Consider the following 24,795-nt stretch of genomic DNA (forward strand, 5'->3'; position numbering starts at 1 on the left):
CATCTAAAGTTACATTTACATTATTGTACTCCACATTGATTACAATGTACTTGGGATGCCTTCAGGGATCTCTACCTCAGTGATGATAGCCCTGTGCTGCCTGATCCTGCGGTATTCGTCTTCAAGCCCCACATTTTGAAGCAGTGACAGTGACAATGGCTTTCCATCTCGGCACAGGATGGCCTGGCACTTGCCCACATTAGCAGCTGTGAGGGTGAAGCAGCCACCGGGGTCGGTGGGGTCGTGGCGAATGTGACACAGAGCCGCTGAGCCACCCAGTTTCTGCCCAGCAGTTCCCAGTTTTCTATGGTGGCAAAGAAAGAGGGGACAAGAGTAAATATTTAAAATTTCTAGTCTCAATCAATAATTTCTGCAGATTATAATTTGTGCTAGCAACTAAAAGTCTGCTGCAACATATTATGAAAGATTGGTAACAGAAGAGGACGGCTGATAGAAATGCTTGTTGTCATGCACCTTTGCATGACGAGGAAGGTGTTGGTCATGTAGTCCTCTTCGCTCTTGGTCTTGTGTAGTTCTTCCGCCAACACGTCATTCATTGTGCACTGCAACAAGTAGGGCACCTCCACATTCCTGTCCCCATCAAACACACCATACAGGGCCTCAAGACTCCCACAGAAACGGTTTACCGAGAGAGCTGCAACACACAGTCTAGACAAGAAAAAAGAAGAAGGCCATAACGTCATTGAGGCGTGTGCTCAGTGAGGAAACAATGAGGGCTTCAAAACTCTTCTGTTCTCCATATATTGATCACTTTACTCCACTCGCTTATAACCATGGAAACAATACCTTCTATGATTCCTTTGACTGTACAGTAGAACCTCAGACGTGCCTATTCAACTTCTCACTTATATGAAAATATGGAAACAATACTGTACGTCCAATTGCTTGAATCTCTTTTTAAGCATTGAACTGGCAATTTAGCCCATATAAAGATGTTTTGGCGTGTTAGTTTACATGATTCATATTTTCAATAAGCACTACTTCAATATTTCCTTGGGTTGAGTCATCTGGCTTTAACAAAGTGCATTCTCAAGAGGGTTGGATTAGTGATGCTTCACTGGACGAGTGTGATGGTGGTTGTTTTTTTTCTCATTGACTGAATTGAACTCACTTATTCTTGACGCCCGAGGCCTCTGTGTAACCATGACTCCACACAGCAGGCCCGCCAGATGCCTCATTCGACGAAAAGGTTGGAGGCGGATCAATACGGAAGCAGCGGATATTACTGAAAAACAACAAAATATGAAATAGATGACATTCACTGTAAAGATACATGAGCTTCTGACAGTATCCTACTCAGGATCTCTATATGGTGGTTTATATCATAAAAAGGTTAGATTAGGTTAGATAAAAGTATTTTTTTGGGGAAACTGGACCATTACAAAAGCAAAGTACTATAATAGAAAACCAAAAACACAGTATCTACACAACAATAACATTTAATCACTGGCAGAGCAAATATTAAGCATGAAAAAATGTATAAAATACTCCCAGTGCAAACTATATAGACACATTGTCAGAACTACATGCATAATTGCACTGTAACTAAAGTCAAAAAGACCTACAGAGAAAAACAATGACATACTTGAGATGCTCGAGGGTCTTGTGGTCCAGGTTGAGACGAGGGTTTCCAGTCAGGTCCAGCTCCTGAAGCTTGGGAGGCAGATTCTCTGGTAGCGTGATCTCACTCAGCTCATTACAGCTCAGATCCACACACTGACAACAGAGGACAAGACACTCACGCACATGCAAATACAGTACGGGCTTTGGGGCTCATACATACACTGTACATAAAGACCCGCAGAGATGTTATTACATAATACTACTGTCTTACTTTCATCTCCATCAGCTGCATGACCTCAGGGAAGACCTCGATGGCGTTGGAGTGGGCGATGAGTGTGTGCATTCGCCGGCAATTCATGATGGTTGTGGGCACAGTCTTCAGCATGTTTCCACTCAGGTCCACCTCCTCCAGCTCCTCCAACTTGGCCATTTTACTGAAGAATGAGGGGAAAGTATTGGGTGAGTTGAGTACATAAAATTTGCTGCCTAATTCATTCTTGTAAATTTAATCTATTGGGGTTTAAGACTTGTGTGGAACATTTTTTTTTAAACTATTTTATAGTCTAAATCAGAGATCTTCAACAGGGGGTCCACAGAGGGGCCACCAAATTATTGGTAATTTTTTGAAAGTTTAAAAAAAAAAAATCTAAATGTCTTAACATGAATCCAACATATTATTAGCAAATATAAATCTGCCTAGGCTTACTGGCTTATAGGTAAGATAGCCATCCACAGATATAGTTAACCCTAAGGATTCACTGTGCCACATGTATGTTTAACATCAAAACATGATTTATGAAATCATGCCAACAATTATATAATATACAACTTAATTTCATGTAGTAGGGGGTCCCTGCTCTGTCTCTCTTTCAGTTAAAGGGTCCTTGGCTTAAAAAATCATTGAAGACCACTGGTCTAAATAAATTAGAACTATATATCTGTCAGCTATAAATTCCTAATTTATTATTATTATTAGTATCTGTGTACGTGTTGGCCAATAAGTACAGAAATGCCAAAGACATAGTATGTATGAGGTAATTTAGAAACAATGTCACTATTACATTTTAACTGTATAGTATATCAGTATCGGCCTCCAAAATCCAGTATCGGTTGAGTTAAATACGCAACAGATGAATCAATAACGAAAATAACCGTTAGTTCCAGCTCTAATGTAAAACACAGGCGAGGCTAAAGGGAAGAGCAAATGACAAAGTGCATGTAAGTTCTTTACCTGGCCGGGAAGGTCTGGAGATGGTTGTAGGCCATGTGCAGAACACGAAGGTGTGTATGGCCCGTTAGCAGGGGTACACACTTATCCGTCAGCCGGTTATTGGTCAGGTAGAGTTCCTGCAGGATGCTGTTGCTCTCCTCTGATAAGCTGGATGGCGGCAGGTGCTCCAGCTTGTTGGCAGACGCATTTAAGCTTCGTAAGCTGAAAGTAAAAATTAAAGTACAGACTCATTTTTGTGCTCCTTCAGACAAGGACATAAAAACATAGCGCTGAGTCACTTTGATAACACACTTCTACATGGATACTTACTTCTATGACCCCCCATTAAAAGCTCCCACCTCTACCATCCGTGTCCTGGCTGGATGTTTTTTATTTGCCTGTCATCCTTGCCCTTGGATATCTTGTCCTCGATTAAAATCCTTTGCATAATTTCTGTCCTTCATCTTTATATAGCTGCATTTTTTTTCCTACACTTAATCTTCTTATGAGATGCCGGGTGCATTAGCTGATAAAAATCAAATAACTTCCAGCTTATAATTAATGCTACCTGTCAGATTTGAGGAACAGGTTGCTGGGCAGCTCCACTAGTTGATTGTGCTGTACATCCAAAACCTCCAGCAGAGGGCGCTCCACTCTTTCAGGCAGCTTCTGCAACTGGTTATGTCCTGCACTCAGTTTCCTCAGACTGTTGCTGCATAACAACCTGCGACATAAAGGATATACAGATTGGTTAGCATAAACATTTAGACTCTTATGAACCTACAGTGGATATATATGTATATATGTATGTATAGATAGATAGATAGACAGATAGATAGAGAGTACCAGTCAAAAGTTTGGACACGTTTCTCATTCATGGGAAACGTGTGTCCAAACTTTTGACTGATACTGAAGATAGATGTATAGATGTATAGATAGATGTATAGATAGATAGATAGATAGATAGATAGATAGATGTATAGATAGATAGATGTATAGATAGATGTATAGATAGATAGATAGATGTATAGATGTATAGATAGATAGATAGATAGATAGATAGATAGATAGATAGATACAGTAGATAGATACAGTAGATGGATGGTAATGTGGTTGGTGAGCAGGTGACACCATTTTTTGGCTTGTGAGCGACTAGACTGTAACTGAAGTAGGCTGAAACAGTCATGGAAATAAGGATAGCGCACTAGGAGAATGAAGGTGAGGATGAGGATGTGAAAAAGGAAAATAGCAGCGCCTCTAGTGGAGCCCGCAGCTGAAATTCATCATCCTGACACTTATTAGGTCAAAAATAAATCTGCAGACAATGATGGGACCAGAGGAAGAGAGAGAAGCAGAGGGAGGAAGGTTGGCAGAGGCAATAGGAGAAAGAGAGAAGTTGAGGAAGCAAGCTGCATCTGACCTTCTAAAAGGCTATATAAAGAGGAAGAGAATGGACGGAGGCTGCAGAGGTTACAGGCTATCTGTGTGATTTATGAGGCTCTATGGGGGATAGATGACTGGCCGGCAAAGGGCAGGGAGAGTAACGCAGTACTGTACTCCATTTACAGGCTAACGGACACATTTGCTGAGAGAGAGACTCACCGCGCCGGGAGCTCAGTGATGAGGTTGTGGCTCATGTCCAAAACTTCCAGTTTCTTAGCTTCACACAGCCAGTCTGGCAACGACTCCATATGGTTCCTACAGGAGGAGAGGGGGTGATGATGATGATAAATTCATGTAAAGCGAGACACTTTACATGGAAAATAATGTACTGGGATACTGCGTGTACTTCAATTTCCAACAGTGCTTCTAGAAAAAACTTCAGTTCTGGTTAAAAATTGGCTTTTTATCTCTCCATATTTTGGACTATTTCAGATTCACTTCTGAAATATTAAATATTGAAAATATTATATAAATACTTCAAGTATTTGAAATCTCAGCTGTTTTAAGTTTGGTTGTGTTTTAGGCAAAAAAAATGCAATAATAATTACTCTAAAAAAACAATAATAAATAATAAATAATGTATGAATAATTTCAGATAAAGTCAGCACTTGTGATATGAATGATAGTAGAGTACCCTTTCCATGCCTTTCTTATTGACCATAAGGAGCCTACAGTATATTTCCCATAGCAACCAATAGTCATGTGAAAGGTCAGGGCTGACACAGTTAAAGAGTGACAGCCCTCTAACATCAACATTTCACCACTCTTTCAAAGATCAGCAAGCAGGTATTCGGCTATGCAGTAACAAGATCTTTAAAGCTAATTTTCTTACTTACACGGAACAGTTACTGCTCTTCAGTACCATTCATAATTATAGTTGCATTCCTTTTGTGTGTGTGTGTGTGTGTGTGTGTGTGTGTGTACTTCTGGAATTTTTCTCACCTCGAGATGTCCATGTAAGTAAGATTGGAGGGCACAGGACTAACATCCAGTTGCCGTAGCTCTGTAGGGAGAAATCCAAACACATTAACCTCCAGCAAGGACAGACTATTACAAAAGGAGGTAGATGGAGCATTTGGGATGGGGGGGGGGGGGGGGGTAATGACAAGTTAGAAAGGGATGATAGAGAGAGACAATGAGACTGCAGCACTAATAAGAAAAATGAATGCATGAAGAGAGAGGAGCATGGGGTGAAATAAGGTTATATAGGAAGAGAAAGCAGTGATATCTGCGAGGTGAGATATGAGCTATTTAGATTTCCGTTAAGACGTGGTGGGGATGTGAGAGGAAGGGGGATCTGTCTTTTCTAACCACACATGAAGTCCTGCGTGCCAAACCCACCGTTGTTGGAGGCGTAGATGCCTTTGAGCAAGCAACCCTTGGACTTGAGGCTGACGATGTGGTTCCTCTCGCAGTGAAGCACCTCCAGCCTGGGAAAGACCGAGGCGTCCAGGTCTGTCAGCCTGTTATCCCTCACATCCAGCTGGGTCACGTGCCTCAGCAGGTCAGGCTCATCTGGCACCATGCTGGAGATCTTATTCAACCTGACAGAGGGAGCAGGGAGGAGGCAAAGGTTCAGCTCCAATGGGATCAGGTTGAACTGCACAGGCTGTGGCCTTTCTTACAAGGCAGGGAACATGCCTCAGGTGATGGCTGATATATTGTGCACCAGCTCCTTAACTTCTGTTTAGTACTCAGTTCTTCTGTGTACAACACTGATGGAAGTCTTTTTTTCATTGTGTGTGTGTGTGTGTGTGTGTGTGTGTGTGTGTGTGTGTGTGTGTGTGTGTGTGTGTGTGTGTGTGTGTGTGTGTGTGTGTGTGTGTGTGTGTGAGAGAATTTGTTGCACATCTGTTCTGTCACCTAGTGGTGATAGCTAACAGTGTTCAAGGTTCAAGCATTCAATTATTAGAAATAATTTATGGCAAAACTGATAGACATAAAAGACATGAATCTGATCCATAAACGATTACCCAACATTTAGTTTTCCTACGTTCAGGCTAAAGCAACAGCCAATCACACAATTGCCCAGTTTGTCTTGATTGACAGGCATAGGCTTTGTGATGAAAAGAGGCATTATGTAAGTTAAAATTTGAATTAAAAAAAATTCTGTTGGGAAATAAAATGTTAATGTGAAAGAAGCAAGATAAAATAACATTTCATAATATTGAGCTGAGTTTGTAAAATTGGATTATTGCACAATTTCATGGTTACATGTTTTGTCTGTATTTTAAATTGTCTTCACTAGACACGTTTTCTGAAAATAAATCAACAGAAACAGAGCAGCAGCACCCATCATCCTCAACAGAGATACCAAGTGATCTTTGCCCAAACAGGAATGCTGGAAAACGTATTTACTGACCCTGTCTAAGCAAAGTCAAGATGGAGTGAAGTATTAACTGGAAAATAGTGCAAGTCACTCAAGCTCTGTGCTTTTGCAAACAATAGGAAGACACCTGATGGTGCCACTAAAGGCAAATGATTTCCTGATTCCGTGCTGTCTGCTCATGCTTTGGCTTGTTTTTGTTTCCATCATTAGTGGGACAACATGTGTCATTGAGTACATTGCTCTGGAAAACGCATGACTGAGGACTTAAGTGATGCTTGTTCTTGAGAAAGTTGTCAAAGTTTATTCGTAAAACCCCTAACATAATCTCCAAATAATGATTTCTTTAAAAAAATATATTTGTAATAATCTGGCTAAATTGCCGTACCTTAAATCGATGTGTTTGACACGGAGCAGTCGGAAATTCTGCAGGGTGAGTGTTTCTAGGTTGTTTCCAGCCATGCACAGCTTCTCCATGGAGGCTAACTGCTCCAGCACCTGTGGCACATGGTTGAACTGGTTGAAGGAAAGGCCTAAGTAACTTAGCCTCTGGAGGGAACCCAGCTCATTGGGCAGCTCATCCAGACTGTTGCCATCCAATAGGAACGTCTGCAAACTGAGAGAGGAACACGAGATTAGACGATTGATCTCAGTCACAAAAGAGGTGACAGGCAGGATGGCAATTTAACGAAGAATTTTATTTAATTGCATGATGGTGAATTTTAGGAGCAATGACGTTGTGCCACATAATCAGTACACTTAATTTCCAGCAGATGGCGGTACTGGCCACTTCAGGAATTTACAGGCATACCCGATCATTCCTGCAGATTAACTTCTCATCTAGCCCCGCTTCAACCCACATACCTGTATGTTAAATTTCGAAGGAGGTTTGAGTTTAAAGCACATGTATCCATGAGTCAGTACTAACCCAGCTACTAAATGACTACCATAGTCTATGTATTCCCTTTTGTCATGGTGGGGTAAATTCACCCTAATAATGTAGTAATTATCAAGTTTAAGAGCCTAAGTTAATTAATTTGAAATATTTTTACATGTTTTCTGTCACTCTTTTAAATAGTGAGTTAAACAGTTCCACAGACAAAGGGGCTGATAATGAAGCACAACATCAACTTCAAATGTTCTGAGCATTCCCATGGGAAGAAACTGGTTTTCAGCCAGTGAAATCTGATTGGCTCCATGCTCTTGAAAATGTCACCATTGCAATAAAAATATGTGATTTTTTTTTAGGGACAGAGTAACAATGTCACAAAGTAAACCTAATATAATGTCTCAGCCACCATAACCAATTGACATAATCTATTTAAGAAATATAATTCAGTGGTCCATCAATTAGAAGTCAATGTTTTACTGGCAATAGAGAAATGTGAGATCAATTGTCGAAGAAAAGCGAGGGTGTGCACCATAATGCAAAGGGAGATAGTCAAAACTGGATTATACACAGCAGATTGGCTCAATAACAAGCTGGACAAACTTTTCAAATGGTAGAGAGTATATAAGTAATGTTTAAACAGGTCAGTAAAAAGAAAGGACTAGAATGAATTAACTTGCAAAGACTAGCAATTAATCAGTCCATGGGACAGGCCATGACTAAGGCAAAATGTCACGAGCACGCACCACAGATGATCTGTGAAAGTTGTGTTGTTGTTTGCTCACATGTTGAAACTGGCAAAACACACCATGGTGGTTGTTATGCCATGTACTTGTTGCTAGGTAACTCCCACATTTGGTTATGTGGTTGGTTTGTGAAAAGGTTTACTGATTTTCCACCCAGCCCTGAGGTGGCATCAATGCAAGCAAGCACTGGCCCCAACTCAGCAGTAAGGGCCGGTACAGGATGGGACGATCACCAACATCACAAGCCAATAGTAGGGAGAGGAGAGGTAAACACCAATAACAGAATCAATAGAAGAAGAATCTACAAAGGAAGAACAACTATGTGTATTTAGATGAGGGCTGCAATATGCCTGCACTTTAGATTCAGTTATATTTAGCCTCTGAGTTTAGCAAAGATTTCAATCTTGCAGCGTAAATACCGTTAGCATCAGGTCTGTATTCTCAATAACTTCCTTCTGTTACTTACTTGTTCATGGCACCCACAGAGCTGGGGACACAGGTCAGGTAGTTACAGCTGAGGTTGACCTCCGTCAACATGGGGATGTCACAGATGGCCAAGGGGAACTGACCAAGGTGGTTGTTAGACAGGTTGAGGCTCCGCAGACGCGAAAATCTGAAAAATAACGGATAAAAGTATTAACAACAAATCAGAAAAGAAAGAGAAGAGAATAGAAGAGAAGAGGGGAAGAGAAGAGAGGAGTATGAGCAAGTGATTGGAGATGTACAGTAGTTGTATCTTGTCAAGATGAATATTGCAAGAGAGTGGAAGATATTCATAAATATATCTTCATAAATATATTTATGAATATATTCATGGGAAATGTAGCAAAGTGTAGCTAACACTGAGTTTGTGTAAGTGAAGAGAAGAGAGAAGAGATTCAACCCAGCCTTAACATTCACATTTGAATGTCAAGCAAAGAATTGCAGCATTGGCGTCTGTGTTGTTCATTCAAACACCGGTGACCAGTGGCATTTGGCGTGGTGTCCTATGGCAGAGCGGTGACCTTCAGAGGGGTTAGCTCCTCGGGAGGGGGGGGGGAGCTGAGGGAACGGGGCGAAGCGGGGGAAATGACTCTGTCCTTATTTATCCATCTACACACATACAGACACACACATGGGACCTGTTATCACCTATCATGTGAGAGCAGCTATGGCGAGCCGGAGATGGGCAGTGCGCCATACTAGCATCGTTGGCAGGAGCAGCTACTTGATTTACCCCCCTTTGTAAACACACGCACACGCACACACACACACACACACACACACACACACACACACACACACACACACACACACACACACACACGCGTGCAGCCGAGACATCAGGGCTATTGATTATGGTGGCCAAGTAATTCCAGCTGAGGGTGACTCCTGCAGGAAGTGGCTAGGGGGTGTGTGGGAAAATGTCATTCCACCATTAAATCAACCCCTGCAATGTGCTGACTGAGTAATGCTCATACTGTGTCATGCTCTGTTATTCTGTCCTATCATGCTCTTCTGTTTTCTCCTTACTCCTTTCCTAGTGTACTTAAAGCTGACGTCATTATTCCTTATATTGTCAATGGATAAACTGACTATAAGTTCTGTCGTAGTCACAACCCACATAGAATTATCCCACAAATGTGCAGTTCCCCTTAGCACTGGGAGACCGTTTAGCCTCTTATAACTCACTTGATTTAGTTTTCCACCCCTCATATTCCACTTTTATTAAACTTATCTCTGGCTGTTTTTTTCCCTTTTAGCAAGAAAGTTTTGATTAATCAACTGTGTACTACCTGCCCAGCACTAAATGTCAGAAAGACAAAGTTAGCGTCAAGCTGGTAAACATAATAATATAAGATAAGCCTTTATTGATCCCCAGAGGGTAAATGTGGTTGTTGCAGCAGTACAAGGACAGCAATAGTACAGCTAAACAGAGAAAGTAAAATAATTAAATAAATAATAAGATGTATATAAAAAGCAACTGTCCTGCCGTTCACCATAACAACTTTATAAGGTGATGATGTGTCAATGCTGTGACCAAAAAATCAGTTAATACAGGTTTGAAGCCGCACCAAACAACATTTTTGTTAAATTATTATCCAACTTTGTAGTTCCCCTTAACTCTGCAGAGCCTTTTAGGCTCTTTTAGCTCATTTGTTTGGGTGTTCCAGCCTACAATTCCACTGTCATCAACCTTATTTCTAGCCAGATATATTTCCCAGGAGTTGATGAAGAGCAATCAAGAGGTAAAGGGAGAGTGGATATGGTAGGTGAGCAGAAGCCCACTCTAAATGAATGCTGATGTTGCTCTGTCTCTGCTGAAAGTATAAATAATCAACTGCTCGCAAACATTTTCATCATATCAACTTTATAGGGTGTTTTTAGCTTTTTCTGCTACCCCCAAGCGGCTAAAAAAAAAAAAATCAATTAATGAAACTTTAATCCTTTCACTTGGCCTTAAATACCCCCTTTCATCACAAATCATCATCTTTCTGCCGCTTTTCTGTCCAACATTCCTCCCTCTCCCTTTCCTTCTCCCTTCTTTTCCATGACTTTTATGTCCTTCATAACTTGCTAAACTATCATACATATGTAAATAAACAGGCCATAGGTTCAATCATATGCATGGAGCGTCAGATAATTCCCCTCAGTGAGTGGTGACCTCTGTATCACAGAGGGATGCATGCTGGGAAGGTAGTCCCATGCCAGAGGAGAGAGCTAGTATCCCAGACAACTGATTATGCATATCTGATTGGCAAATCACCCACCAGTTAGTATTTGGCCAGAGAGAAAAGAAAGAGAAGGGGAAAGGCATGTGGCAGGTTCACACATTCCATCCCTCTTGGAAAAATACAAAGGCACTATGACCCCATGTTAGATGTCAGAGAAAGCCAGTGTTTATACTGACACAAAAACAGACTCTCACACAACTGCCCACACCAAAACACATACACCCGCATTCATGGAGGCTGCACACATAGTAATATTGTTGCTGACTCCAGCTCTTTTGACTTCAGTCTCTCAGGGGCAAAGCGAGTACTCAGTATCTCTGCTACATGTTTCTGTTAAAACAGCTCTATTTTCAGCTAACTATTCATCTCTTCCTCATTACTGACCTCTTTTCTGTCATGCTGGGTCATTTGCGGATGAGCCTACTTAAGTTTGGCAAAGAGAAATGGATGTTATCTCGCTTGACCAGCAGGGGAGCTGTGCATCACTCACCCAGATTTAAAAACGAGATATTTCCTTTGCATCGTCGTCTTTTTAACACCAGTCTTTATTCCGAGGATTAAAAAAGAAGAAGATGATGATTCAGAAAATGATAAAATCCTGACCATTCACTACTACAATACTCTCTCAAGAAGACTCACTAGCATGCACAGCCACACACGCACATATACACATTCCTATCAGTGCAGTCATCTTAAAAAAAGAAAAAAAGAACGCCATACTGTATCAAGACTTTGTATGCACTGACCCCAAATCTGTAGCCTGCAGCCACTTTTTTTGTTGCAAACAAGCAAGCAACTCTCTCTTCCTCTCACATATACAGGCAATGCATTCTGCAAACATCGCTAAAACATACAAGCATCAGATTCACACAATTCACTCACTCGTATGATAAAAATGTTCTGGCAATAATCTTCACAAAGAAAGCTGTGACAGGCGTGCACATGTACCACTGTGTACATGTGCACTTGTCATGTCACTTTCACTCACACACACACACACACACACACACACACACACACACACACACACACACACACACACACACACACACACACACACACACGTCTTGGCTGTGGGCTTTAATCTGGGACCATGATAAGCATGCAGCAGATGGTGCCCACAGAGAGAGAGAGTGAGGGAGGCCAGGCACATTAAAAGCTTCCCTGCAGACTCATCTACCCTTCTGGGCTCGTTTGGCCTAGCCTGGTAAAGCACAGCCCTGGCTAGCCTCTTTGGCCCATGCGCGCCAGTGGCCCCAGTCCTAGACTGCTCAGGTCGATGGCTCGCAAATTGCAGGCGAAAGCTAAAGCTGTCCAAACCAGCCAGTCATGACCTGCTGTGTCCAGTGAAACCTCACTGTGTCAGTGTCTCCTCTCTGCCCTCCTTGTACAACAACCCAGCCAGCTCCTGTTGTGGACAAATTATTGCTGAGCTTTGCTAAACCAGTCTCATCTTGCCCAAACCAGCCCATCCAAACCACCCTGAACTGTCTCCTCGACCTGTTACAGGGTAGTCCTCTCCTTCCTTATCTTCCACTTCTTCCTGCCTCTTCCCCTCCTATTAGTTTAGCCTCAGGTGTGTTTACTGTACATTTATAGTGGCATTGTACCTCTGCAACTGCTGCAGACGCTGGTCTGCAGGCAGGAAGTTGTGTTTGAGGTTGAGGTGGGTGAGGTCGTGGCTGTAGAAGAGGTTGGGAGGAAGTTGCTCGAGGCTGCAGCAGGACAGATCTACCGAGTTGATCCTCTGGGACACCATCTAGAGGAGTGGGTTAGAAAGTGAGAAGAGTGGAGAGGTAACAGAGAGAAAGAGAAACGTGGAGTTAAACAGGATTATCACTACGAGAAGACTTAAAGACTATATAGAAGACTTAACTGGTTTACTCTGTGTGTGTGTGTGTGTGTGTGTGTGTGTGTGTGTAGCTTTCTGCTAAGTGGTCAAATGTCATTCAATGACCAATCTTGTTAGGATTAGGGAGTCAGGGGAATTCGAGGGAAAGTCCAAAAGGTTAGTGACCTCATATCCTACATTACATCATCGTGTAATCTAGTTAACTGCAGGTGCGCCGAGCAGTTAACCTATGATCATTTGTTAGTCAAATTTACAGAAAACCCAAGCTGCCATCTAAAATGAAATGACTAAATGTCCACCTTGTCTTGAAGGAGAAAATCTACACCCTGTGAACTCAAGCTTTTCAGAGCGGAGTTAGCTAGAGGCTCAGCAGTCGTCAACGGGGCACGTGCTGCTTCTATCCAGGCTTCTATTCTGAGTGGCCCTCTGGGTGCTAGTGACATGCATGTCCCTGTTAATATTTAGAAAAGAGGTTTTCTGGCTGTGGCCTACTTGAGTTCAAATGAGAGAAAAGAGAGAGAGAGAGCCATGATTGGTGTTTATGTGTGTGAGCGCACCCAGAGACACTTACTTATACTACAGATCGGACAGCAGTGAAATATGTGCAGTTTTGAATCACACTCACAGCTCATATGGGCAAGCGGGATCGTGGTGGGTGCAGTGCCATATTTTCATACTTCGACTCGCAGTCACGCATGTTCTGATACACAATGCAGCTGACCCGTAAGTAGCGCCTGGGAGCATATGCTTATGTTCTCCTTTCTTTTCTCTAACTCTCATGCACATGCACACACAGTACCTTGGCAGCGTGTCTGTACCAGCGCAGGTGCTCCGTGAAGCTGTCAAAGCTGACGTAGTAGGTTTGACTCTGAGGCCCCGCTGAGCTGAAGGCCAAACAGTGATTGTGCTTCTTCACCTCCTCCACCTGCAGCACAACACACACACACACACACACACACACACACACACACACGACATTACAGTCTGAATTACTGACATCTCTGACCCCCCTATGAATATAAATGATAAACCCCATGCCTAAAAAGTTAAGTATCTCACACAATAAAAGGAAGCAGAGGAAAAACTAATACATGGGAGGTCTCAATGCATTAGTTCTTATTTGAAAAAGCTTCTGTTGAAGGAATGAATGAATGAATAATTAATATTTTTTTAATTATTATGTCATGCATACAATAAAATATGCCCAGCCCACATGGGCTAACAAGACACCATTACCTAGGACAAAGGACCAGATGCCAAAGTAACCACATACCCTAAACAAATAAACTGTCTAGTCTTTTTTGCAAAGCTTTAGAAACAAAAGTTGCCAACTTACAACAATATTAAATTTAAACAACCACTCCAATTGGTCATCATCCATGCATCAGAACATTTCAGGATTTTGGACAGACATTTCATGTAAGATCGGTGTTCTTAACTCATCATAATATGGACAATACAAAAGAAACTGCGATTCGTTCTCAACTTCTCCTAGTTCACACAACCTTTTATCTTCTTGGATGTTTTTGAATCTACCTACTTGAAGGAAATAATAATATGCTTATAAATATATAAAATATAAATATATATATGCTTAATGGCTTCAGGGTAGACATATTCAGCCAACCAGAAGCAGACATGACAATATATAGGGCACGCATGATCATGTAACATCTGTGCGTGACATGAGCAAGAATAAATGTATGTGAAATTGCTTTTTAACCACGCAGTCACACACACTCAAACACATGGACACTGTGAATGAATGGCTGACTAGTTATGGGGCTTGAATAGAATACTGGCACGCATACAACAAACACTCAGGCATACACAGGCACATGCAGAGGCAAGTGTATGAATGGTTGACTAGAGGTCATGTGCTGTGTGTGAAATGTTTAAAAACTGGGTGTGGCAAAGCATGGAGTGTCCTTTGTGGGTAGGCAGGTGGGTAGAAAGGGCTTTTCAGGAGAGTCCTTGGAGCTTATTTAGTGGCCATGGAGATAAACAGATCCATAAAGCAATAAACGGATAAAGGTCATTTTTGGGGAGGCACTTTAAAAAAGTAGAGAGAAATAAGGAATACTGAAAAAAATTTGACTTTGTAATAAACCATGACTTGCACCATTGCTGTTTGACCTTAAACTAAAATCAACAAAGCAGGAAGCATTACTGGGTTTCACTAAAGGACAGCCAATTCTTGAAGGTTTCATCAAGAACAAACTTCATTGCGCAGGGAGACAATTACTTAAGAGATTAATAAGAGTGATTTTATCAAGTCAATCTCTGGTGATATGACATGATGAGTGTGTTATCCAAAGCATAAATTTACATAACACCACCATAAAAGAAAAAAAAAATGGTTATGTGATGCCATCGTGCACTGTTGTGGTGACTTAGACATACTTTTCCTCCAATGAGCGGCAGGATGTGCATCTTCCCCGTCTGGCTCTCTTTGACAGAAGAGACGATGAGGCAGGTGCCGCACAAGATGACCTGCCGTCTGGTCCAGCGGTTGACCGGTAGCTGCAGCTTCCCTTTCCGAACGTTGTATGTCCCTGACAGCTGGATCCGCTCTGAGCTCTCAATGCTTTGGGGCTTCCCTGGAACAAAGAAAAAGGGAGATTTTGTGTAGTTAGCACTGTAGACTTGACCTTAACACAAGTCTGTTGAATGATTAGGTACTGTTTAAGGAAAGAAATTAGCATACCACCAGTGAATAAAATCAATTTTATAGTATAGTAATTTTACACAATGCCACTTATAAATACATAAAGCCAAAACCAAACAAGATTAAGAACACTTTGAGCTAAATGCTAACATCAGCATGCTAACATTCTAACAATGATAACGCTAACCTGCTGGTGTTTAGCAGCTATAATGTTTATCATGTTCACCAGCTTAGTTTAACGTGTCATTTGCTAACAAGTACAAAACAAAAAGTACAGGAATGTCATTTGTTTTACGGGTATTTGGTGATAAACCAACAAAGCATTGGACAAATAAAAAATTGTAGCTGTATACAATTTCACGACAATCCATCCAATAGTATCAGAAATCATAGAAATATCAGATGTCAGTCTGGACAGCTGATAAAAAGTAATCTGTGTATACTAGCTGGCCACTAATTAATGCAACAAAATGAGAAATATACCCACAATGGCTAGCAGGAGAGCTCTCACCACAATACCATTACAATGCTGGTTAACATGAGATCTAAATACATTCAGCACAACTGCCTGGAATGTCCTACTTCGCACATGGAATTCAATAGTCTGGATTTGCATTCAGTGCAGCTCTACATTAATAGAGTCTAAAATTCAATACCAGGTGCACCTATTCTAAATTATTCTCTCACAATTTCTGAGCTGCCTTTATTCAGTGCTTTTCCTTCATGCCCTGTTCTCTTGCTTCACCGCCAGCCTGCCAAACCTGACAGTCAGGCTGCTTATCAGGCGTTATGTCAGCCAGTCTTATCGTTCTGTCTAAACATCCACCTGCTTTCTGTCTACCTCCACCTACGCAAAAAACCTCCCCGGGCTGGCATGCGCTGTCCTCCTCCACCCCTCCCTTCCCTGTCGTTTGTCTTCTATCTTTTCGGCTTTCAGTTTCTACTTTCTATCTATGGTTCTGTTTTTTTTGCCCACAGCATGTTTAACTTCACTGTTTTCCGATTCGGCCAAGAGATTTATGAAAAGGTTTACAAAGTAGACTAGCTGCATCCATCCTGTACTGTCGCCTACTGTAGACTAGCTGCATCCATCCTGTACTGTCGCCTACTGTAGACTAGCTACATCCATCCTGTACTGTCTCTTTTTAAACATATTTCACCTCACTCTAAACACAGACTGAAGCACATAGACTGAAGCAGAGGGGTTGTGGAGGTGAGTTCAAGAGAGGAAGAAAGAGTCAGTGGGGTAAAGCAGCACACGCTCTCATGGCTTTAAATAATTCAGATCTTTCACATGCCGACTGTAAGGCTAGCGCAGTAGAGTTCTGTAATGCATGCTGCAACACACTCAGCAGAGTTTAATAACAGTCTGACCAGAGTTCTGCTTATTTCAGCTGATGTGGCTACACCTGGGGTCATGCCATTACATACATATCTTATTCTAATGATTTTCACTAACAAATACACAACTGAATTCAATTTTAAAACCAGCCACCGAGCCCTGACCATTACCTCTGTACTACGATCTTGTGTTCACAGCAGAATCAATAGCCTAGTTTGCAAAAGTTTAGTTTGCTTTGACTAAATGCTGAGTGTGTAACACACACACTATTGTTAAATGTTGATCAGGAGTCATGTTTGACTACGAGGAGGAGATGTCTTTGTATGCTTAAACAGCAAAACCTACAATACATACATACATAACTAGAGGGCATGCAGAAGAGCACAAGCCTCTATACAACTCCTACGTTCAAAGATGCAGCCATCTTACTACTTACTACTACTTTTCGGAGAAAAAGCGTGAGAATGCAACAATGTTTGGCAGCTGATTACAAAGTCACACATGTTAGACACACATTTCAGACCTTCCCAACAGCATGCATTACATAATACTGCAATCTAGCATTCATATTCATTCCATATGGAATGGCCAGAAAAAACAATGAAGCAAAAGTAAAAATCCATTTGTGTTTAAACTGCTTTAACACAAGTGGGTGGTTCTAGGGGAAAAGATATCTGGTGTCTTACTTCTTTAAGTGAAGGACTATTTATAAACCTGCCTTAAGGCAATGCCAACTTAAATATTCTCTATTATAGAAAATGCAGTTCACACTGTGCACAAAGCTGTGAAGCTATGTATCTATAATATAATATCTTGAATATGACAATTAAAGTAGCATAACCTGTTTTTCATAATTTCCCTCTGTGCTCTGGCAGTCTGCCTTGACTTCACAGCAGTAATCAAACGCTAGCAATCATAATCTACGGATAAATATGTTTTAATGAGCTACGAGCATATAAAAGATATCTGTAATATTCCAAATTCGTATAATGTACTTAACCTCGCTTAACTGGGACAGAGAAATAATACACTTTTCGTTTTTATTTGTACCAAATCCCAAAATAAAGTTACTTAATGATAATTGTAGGATCTCCAAATTGTAACTTACAAAATGAGTAACTTTTAGGGAAAAATTTCAAAACTGATGGAAACACTTAAAGGGCCATAGACATTATGCTCAGTGTTTTTTTGAAGAGGTATCTGGGTTTAGTTTGAGATGTTAGAAAATGATACAAAGACATCATCTGTTGAATAGTCAAAGTTTCTGCCATCAGGATTAAAAATCAGAAGTAATTTCTTTACTGGATGTTTTGTTTTGTCTTATCTACACTGCATCCAAAACCTTCAAACTAGGGCTGCACGATATGACCTAAAATAAAAATCACTCATTAATTGCACATTTTACCTTGATGACGATAAAGGAACGATAATTTCATTTTTTTGTGATTTTTTTTTTTTTTGTCCTTGTAGTTCATGGTTCAAGGTTTGTAATGTAAATAGGCTCAAATATTGAAGGTGATATATTTATTCTAATTCAAAAGTGCTTATTTTTGTGGTTTTAAAATAATTGAAGGAAACACACAAAGCGGGAACTATTATGGCTATTTATTGAAAATGTATAAAATTGAAATGAAAGCACGCATTGCTTGAAATGAAAATGTCTTGTGAAAAAAGTCACATTTTAGTTTACATCGATGACAGCTTCAGAATTTCGATGTCGACACATTTTCGATTAATCGTCCAGCCCTACTTCAATCTGTCGCTTCTCTGTCCCGGTGCCCCCTTCACTCAACTGTTGATCTCCACACTCATTTAATTCCACCTCGGAAACAAGTAGAGAGTGCATGGCGCGAACAATACTGCAGGTTTTATCTCTCATCGAAGGGTCATCATTACCATCCACTCCACATGAAATGCAATAAGTGCTAATGAATGTATTTGTGAGTATGTGTACACTTATGTGTGGTATAGGTGCTGGTTGAGAGCAAAATGCTAAAAGTTTAAGTGGAGGAAAAGGCTTAAAGAAAACCACACAATCACAGCATTTAGACACATTTTATACAGTTTAACAAAATCTGAATCATATAACCACATTCACTTATAATTAAGTTAAAATGTCCATTACATTTTGCCAGGCCATATCCTCGTATAAACGGGAACCAGTGCACCTAGTTGGACACACAAATAGTTTTACAAGGCAACGGAAAAATATAACAGGTGTCCACTTTCGTTTTCACTTACAAATAAGTGGTGTAGATAAGTGAGTTAAACTGGGGACTGAACTTTAAGAGGAAAAATGGGGAATTAAAGATAAAGAAAATGAGATAAGGAAGCAAACTGAAGATGTCACATAAGAGAAATATTTACCAGCATGTACTTAAAAAACATCACACACAACTTTATATTATATATTAAAGGTGCTGTAGGTAGGATTGGGAAGATCCAGGACTTAGCCAAAAAATTTGAACATCAACAACTTCTCAGTCCCTCCCCCCTTTCTACTAAAGCCCAAAACGTTCTCCTAAGCCCCTCCCCCCACAAGGGAGAATGAATGCGTGTGCATGAGCAGTGATTGACACACAGTTAGACACCCCCCCTGGCCCTGATTGGTGCATCTGAACAGGGAGTGGTGGATTTTTGCAACTCACATTACAGGCTGTAGGTGGTGCCAGAGAAGCCAGATTTGTTTTTAATCACCTGCTTCATGTAGTTCCACTCAAACATAGGGTCAGTTTCAGCAAATATGACAGAAAGTTAGTTTTATAAGTCTTACCTACTGCACCTTTAATACTTTGATATCATGTGGCTATTTAGGTTTCCTTTGAAAATAACGCTTATACTTAATTTTTTCTTGGTTTAAGTACATTATCTGAAAAATAATGTATCTGCTGTAAACTTAAATAAAAGGAGAAAAAAAAATGAATGCAGCATGACGGGTGGGCCTACACCCGAATCGTAATTTCCAGATTACCACCAAAATCGAATCAAGTATTCTTCGGGCTAAGAGCTATCACTTCAAATTTCAACTTCATGTGACATCTTGCTAACAGATAGGAAAACCGACTGGAGACTGAACAGACTGGTCACCCCCCTCCAACTTTGCTGGCTGGCAAAGGTAACCAGCAGGCACAAATGTTTCATGTTTGAGCTTGGGAAGGGTGTGTGTGTGTTGCATTAGACAAATTATTCACACGCTTTTAGCCTCAATATGTCACATGGGCATATTACTACTATTTTTAGGCCTTTTGTTGGAACGTGCTCTCCCACACATGCATATGCAAAAACACACACTCTACTCCTCCTACTCTTCCCCTTGCTAACATCCACACACACACACACACACGCACGCACACACACACACACACACACACACACACACTGACACAGTGACAGTGATTAACCATCTCCATATGTGCATCCATCTAATTGCCCCCCCTGAATGTTGATGGACCAAAAACAGCAAGAGATTTTGCAAAGGGAGAACAATACAGACATCTTGAGTGGGCTGCTTTTGTGATAAGAAAAGTTTGAAAGCTTCTCCTGTACGGATGTTGCCGTTTACAACCATCTCGCAAGGATGTGGGATGACTGGATGGAGGCAAATCAGTCTGGCAAAGGGAATGCACAGTGGAGGAAGCAGGGAGATGAGTGGGACACCCACGTGAGCATCCTGTTTACAGGGTTGGGCCAGAGAAAGGCAGGATCTCTTGGTGACCCTCCATTAGGGGAAGGATATTATAAGAGACAGTTGACTTTATTCCAAATGCATGAACCATGGGCCACCTACACTAGAAATATTTTGAGCAGCGATGATGTTAGTCACAGTGGTCATCCCATAATCTATGGGGGATGCATGAATTTAAAAATAATAGACAGGCCCTGCAAGGTGGGTGTGTTCATGTGCAGAAGTCATAGTCTATTCCTAGACCTACTGTATGTAGAAGTACAGAGTACAGAGTGTGTGTGTGTGTGTGTGTGTGTGTGTGTGTGTGTGTGTGGTGGTTACTGGAGATGGCTTCCTTCCTTTTCCTCAAGCTCAGGAAGAGTGTTTCCCCTTCACACTAGGCTTCAATACCCATGTGCGCACACCCCTACTGCTCAAACACAAATGCGTGCGCACGCACACACACACACACACACACACACACACACACACACACGCTGCTGTCACTCAGACAGAACCAACAACTATATCAAAGTTATTGAAGGTTTCCAAAGCTCTAAAAGGTTTGTTCACAATAAATATTACAGGGAAACATGATTGGCTGGGAGATGCACTTGATGCTTTAAAGGAGAATTCCAGTCGATTTCAACACGTAGCTCTGTTGTTTGGAAATTTGGAGTGCTGTCAGTAGCAAGAAAAACTAAAACAATCGGTGCTGCCTACACTGTGTTATCCCCCTGCTAGCGTTAGGACCCAACAGGCTTAAACAGGGCAAGTTTTAAACGTGTTTTTAGCCTCTAAACATGCTCGAAATGTCATTACAAGTGCCTACCCATGTGCAGTGATTCCTTCTGAGGGAACACAGCAAATTTGACTGGAATATTGGATTGTATGAGTTCGACAATCGACTAGTGCGGACTTGACTGGAAAACAGGAAATAAACAGAGGTATATGCACTGGCTGGATTAACACAACTTTTATGCCTTTCTGTCACATCTACTGCAGTCAGATTTGCTGTGTTCCCTCAGAAGGAATCACTGCACATTGGTAGGCACTTGTAATGACATTTCGTGCATGTTTAGAGGCTTAAAACATGTTTAAAACTTGCCCTGTTTAAGTCTGTTGGGTGCTAACGCTAGCAGGAGGATAACACGGTGTAGGCAGCACCGATTGTTTTCGTATTTTTTGCTACTGCCAGCACTCCAAATTTCCAAACAGAGCTACATGTTGAAATTGACCGGAATTCTCCTTTAATTTCCTTGTGTGTATGCATCAATTTACTTTATTTTACTATAAGCCACAAGCGTTCCAGTGAGTCATTGCTATATATTAAAAACACAACAGTAAGGCAACTAAAACACATCAAACAGTAGTATTAAAACACAGATGGTCAGTGAAGTGTACAAGTGTCCAGATTTCAGTTTATATTTAAAAGACTAGTGTGTTCCTGTGTAGACTTGTATTACTGATTCCATAGATAGTGGTACTAAAATAGTGACAGCTCTTGAACACAGCATATCTGACTGAAGACAAATCCAGTAGATGCGGATTCCACCTCCCAGAAGACTGTGTGTGGCCTTTGAACATACTGCCTAATAACCTCAGAGCATGTTAGCCCGCAAAGGCAAATCATTTGAACTCTGCTTCCTACTAATAAACTATGATCATTTGCATTGAGAAGGTGGGAAACTTTCAAAATTATATAATTATACATCCTAAAACAATACTGCTATTGGATATACAGTATCTTACATAGTAGCACATTCCTGTAGGAATGGGGAACTGGCACTATACCTTTTCAGTTTAATTCATGACTTTAAGCCTGTGAAGCACACATTACAGATCCAGAAAAGCCAATGTTTAATAGCTGCTACTAGCAGTGTGCGACCACGAAAAGACATCTCTGAATATTGATACAGCGTATATTTATAGTATACATGGTGTAATCTTTGCAAAGTCAACCATGTCGACACAGAAGAGTACCAGGCTAGAAAGCTGCCTCCCAGATGTCTGCTGCACTCGTTACCCATCATTGTTAGTGATTAGTACCCACGGCCGACCTCTCTCCATCCATCTCCCAATTTAACAGATCAACGCTTTTATTCTTCTGGCTCTTCTCTGTAGTAACAAGGACACATCCCTGGTTAATCATCCTGTCCTGCTAAATGCAACCTGACATCAGCACACCTCCACTACAGGACTGGGCATGCTGTACCGTAGGGCATCGATGACCCACATAAGTCACAGCAGAGCACGATCATGCGTACACACACATTTGCTTATTCTATAGGCAGTGACATCTGTGATGTACCGGATAGCAAGCCTCTAGGAGTCTGCTTCTAAGCCTACATTGGGCCCCTATATCTCTGGTATCAGTTTTTTTCTGCGTCTTTTAAAATGTATCTCAACTGCAGCATCTCATTAAATACCTTACTATTAGGAACCATCTATAAAAAACTTGATAGGAGACACTTACACAAACAAACGTCAACATCATCTGTGCTGTGTTGGAGATATTAACTCATAAAGAGCAAACTACGGTTGGAGGGAAGTTAGTGGAGAAGGGATATAGAAATAGATGTAAGACAGAGCAGTGCCAGCTGTTGCTGAGACAAAAATAGCTGCACTGTCCTTCTGTTACAAAACATACACACACATGCACGCACGCACAGTGTCAGAATGTATCTACTTAAAAGGTGTGTGGTTGCAGGCAAGGGAAGGATGTGCTTCCCACATCTGATCAGCTATGGCTCTTTGCCAAAATCGCTGCCCTCCCTTATTCTTTTCTCCATCTCTCTTCCCTCTCTTTCTCATTCTCTGCAGATGACCTGTGGTGATTACTGATATCCAAATTGACAGGCCGTGTTAAGTCGACTGTCCACTCGAGCAACAGTTGACGAGCCTTGCTGGAAGGTGGCAAAGGCCGTCGCGGTTCATAGGCTGCTCATCGCACTCACCTAAGTGCTCCACACCTTTCTTTGCATTACACTTCACCTCTCCACACTTTTCACAACGATGCACATGTTGAACTGTGAATGTGTGGCAGCGAAAAAACACAACACGCAGTGGAGATCTTCAGGAAGGCCTCCACAGTATCAGAGATTCTGGAATGAGTGATGTTTATGCCTCATTTCCTTTGCATGGTTTCGGCTCAATTCGACTCTACTCCACTCACTTTTGGTACCACAGCTTTTCTTAATTTTATTTCTTGATCCTTTCATCAGCAACCAAAGAGGAATGTCTGCACTCCGTCAGTTGACCACAGCGTGGTTATGAGGGCTGCCATTTTAAAAAATCTGGGTCAAGTGAATAAAAAATTAAGGTCTGCTATTGATGGTAGCTTGGGTATTTAAAAATGGCGGGTTTGTGCAGTATGCCCCGCATTGGGTTAGTGGCAATTCCCTGACCAATCAGTGGTCTGCGGTGTTTTAACTCCACCTTCTAGTATCAGCTGAGCTCGCTTGAAACCTCGACTGAGGTGGTACAAAAAAACGTACCAGGTACTATCCAAAAAATTAAAGAAAGCAAGTTGAGCCGAGCCATACCATGCAGTGGAAATAGTAGCCTCTTAATCCTACAAACATCCTCTTGTTCCCAGATGTTCTCAAACAAACAGGTCCATGGAGATAGAAGAGGCTGCCTCGCCCTCTGGGACTGAGGTGTTGATGTGTGAAATGTGTCAAGCTGTACTTTGTGTGAAGGTGATAAGATGATGAGGTACGTGTTTGCATGGGAAATGGAAGGGATGTTCATGCATTATCGCTGTGTGACACTGCATAGCCTATATGTGTCTGTGTGTCCTTACTTTGAATCGTGTTCAGCATGAATATGCTGAGTTTGCCATGTTGTCTTGGTTGTCCCAGGTGGAGCATTTTATTGAGTGCTTTTAATATTTTGACTGCCAGGGAGGCTGAGGTAAACAAAAGGTTCAGCAGTCTAAACATCAAACATGGAAGAGCAAGAGAGTACTCTACTGTTTTAATTCGGTGGGGCTTTGAGAATGGCGATGTCGCTCTGTTCGGTTTGGTCCACCACTTTGGTCCAGACTGAAATATCTTAACAGCTATTGGATATATTGCCATGAAACTTTGTAAATTAATTTAATGCTTCCCAGCGGATGAATCCTACTGACCCTCCCTGTAGCGTCACAATGATTTTATTTGTGGTTTTGCGTAAAATGTCTCAACAACTATGGGTACAGGCATTCATGTCCCCCTGGGCATGAATTATACTAACTTTGGTGATCTCCTGACTTTTCCTCAAGCACCATTATCATGTCAAGATTTCAATTTGTCAAACACTTCGGTTTAGAACCAAATACCTGCAAACATTCCCATGAGCCTCAGTTGTACTTTGT

The 24,795-nt window shown here is 41.3% G+C and overlaps 1 protein-coding gene across 1 annotated transcript in view; it reads right to left on the reverse strand.

The window, feature by feature from the left end:
* Positions 1-24,795, reverse strand: part of phlpp1 (PH domain and leucine rich repeat protein phosphatase 1) — a 52,380-nt gene that overhangs the window by 2,722 nt on the left and 24,863 nt on the right. The window contains exons 2-16 of the mRNA XM_031294152.2: positions 15,168-15,364; positions 13,564-13,689; positions 12,523-12,671; positions 8,665-8,811; positions 6,952-7,179; positions 5,579-5,781; positions 5,180-5,240; positions 4,397-4,492; positions 3,363-3,518; positions 2,816-3,016; positions 1,856-2,018; positions 1,607-1,737; positions 1,133-1,246; positions 475-669; positions 76-304 (exon numbers count right to left, since the gene is read on the reverse strand). Of these exons, the coding sequence (XP_031150012.1) occupies positions 76-304; positions 475-669; positions 1,133-1,246; positions 1,607-1,737; positions 1,856-2,018; positions 2,816-3,016; positions 3,363-3,518; positions 4,397-4,492; positions 5,180-5,240; positions 5,579-5,781; positions 6,952-7,179; positions 8,665-8,811; positions 12,523-12,671; positions 13,564-13,689; positions 15,168-15,364 (2,396 nt within the window). The remainder of the gene's footprint in view (positions 1-75; positions 305-474; positions 670-1,132; positions 1,247-1,606; positions 1,738-1,855; positions 2,019-2,815; positions 3,017-3,362; positions 3,519-4,396; positions 4,493-5,179; positions 5,241-5,578; positions 5,782-6,951; positions 7,180-8,664; positions 8,812-12,522; positions 12,672-13,563; positions 13,690-15,167; positions 15,365-24,795) is intronic.

Source organism: Sander lucioperca, chromosome 9 (genome assembly GCF_008315115.2).
Source record: "Sander lucioperca isolate FBNREF2018 chromosome 9, SLUC_FBN_1.2, whole genome shotgun sequence".
NCBI classification, from domain to species: domain Eukaryota; kingdom Metazoa; phylum Chordata; class Actinopteri; order Perciformes; family Percidae; genus Sander; species Sander lucioperca.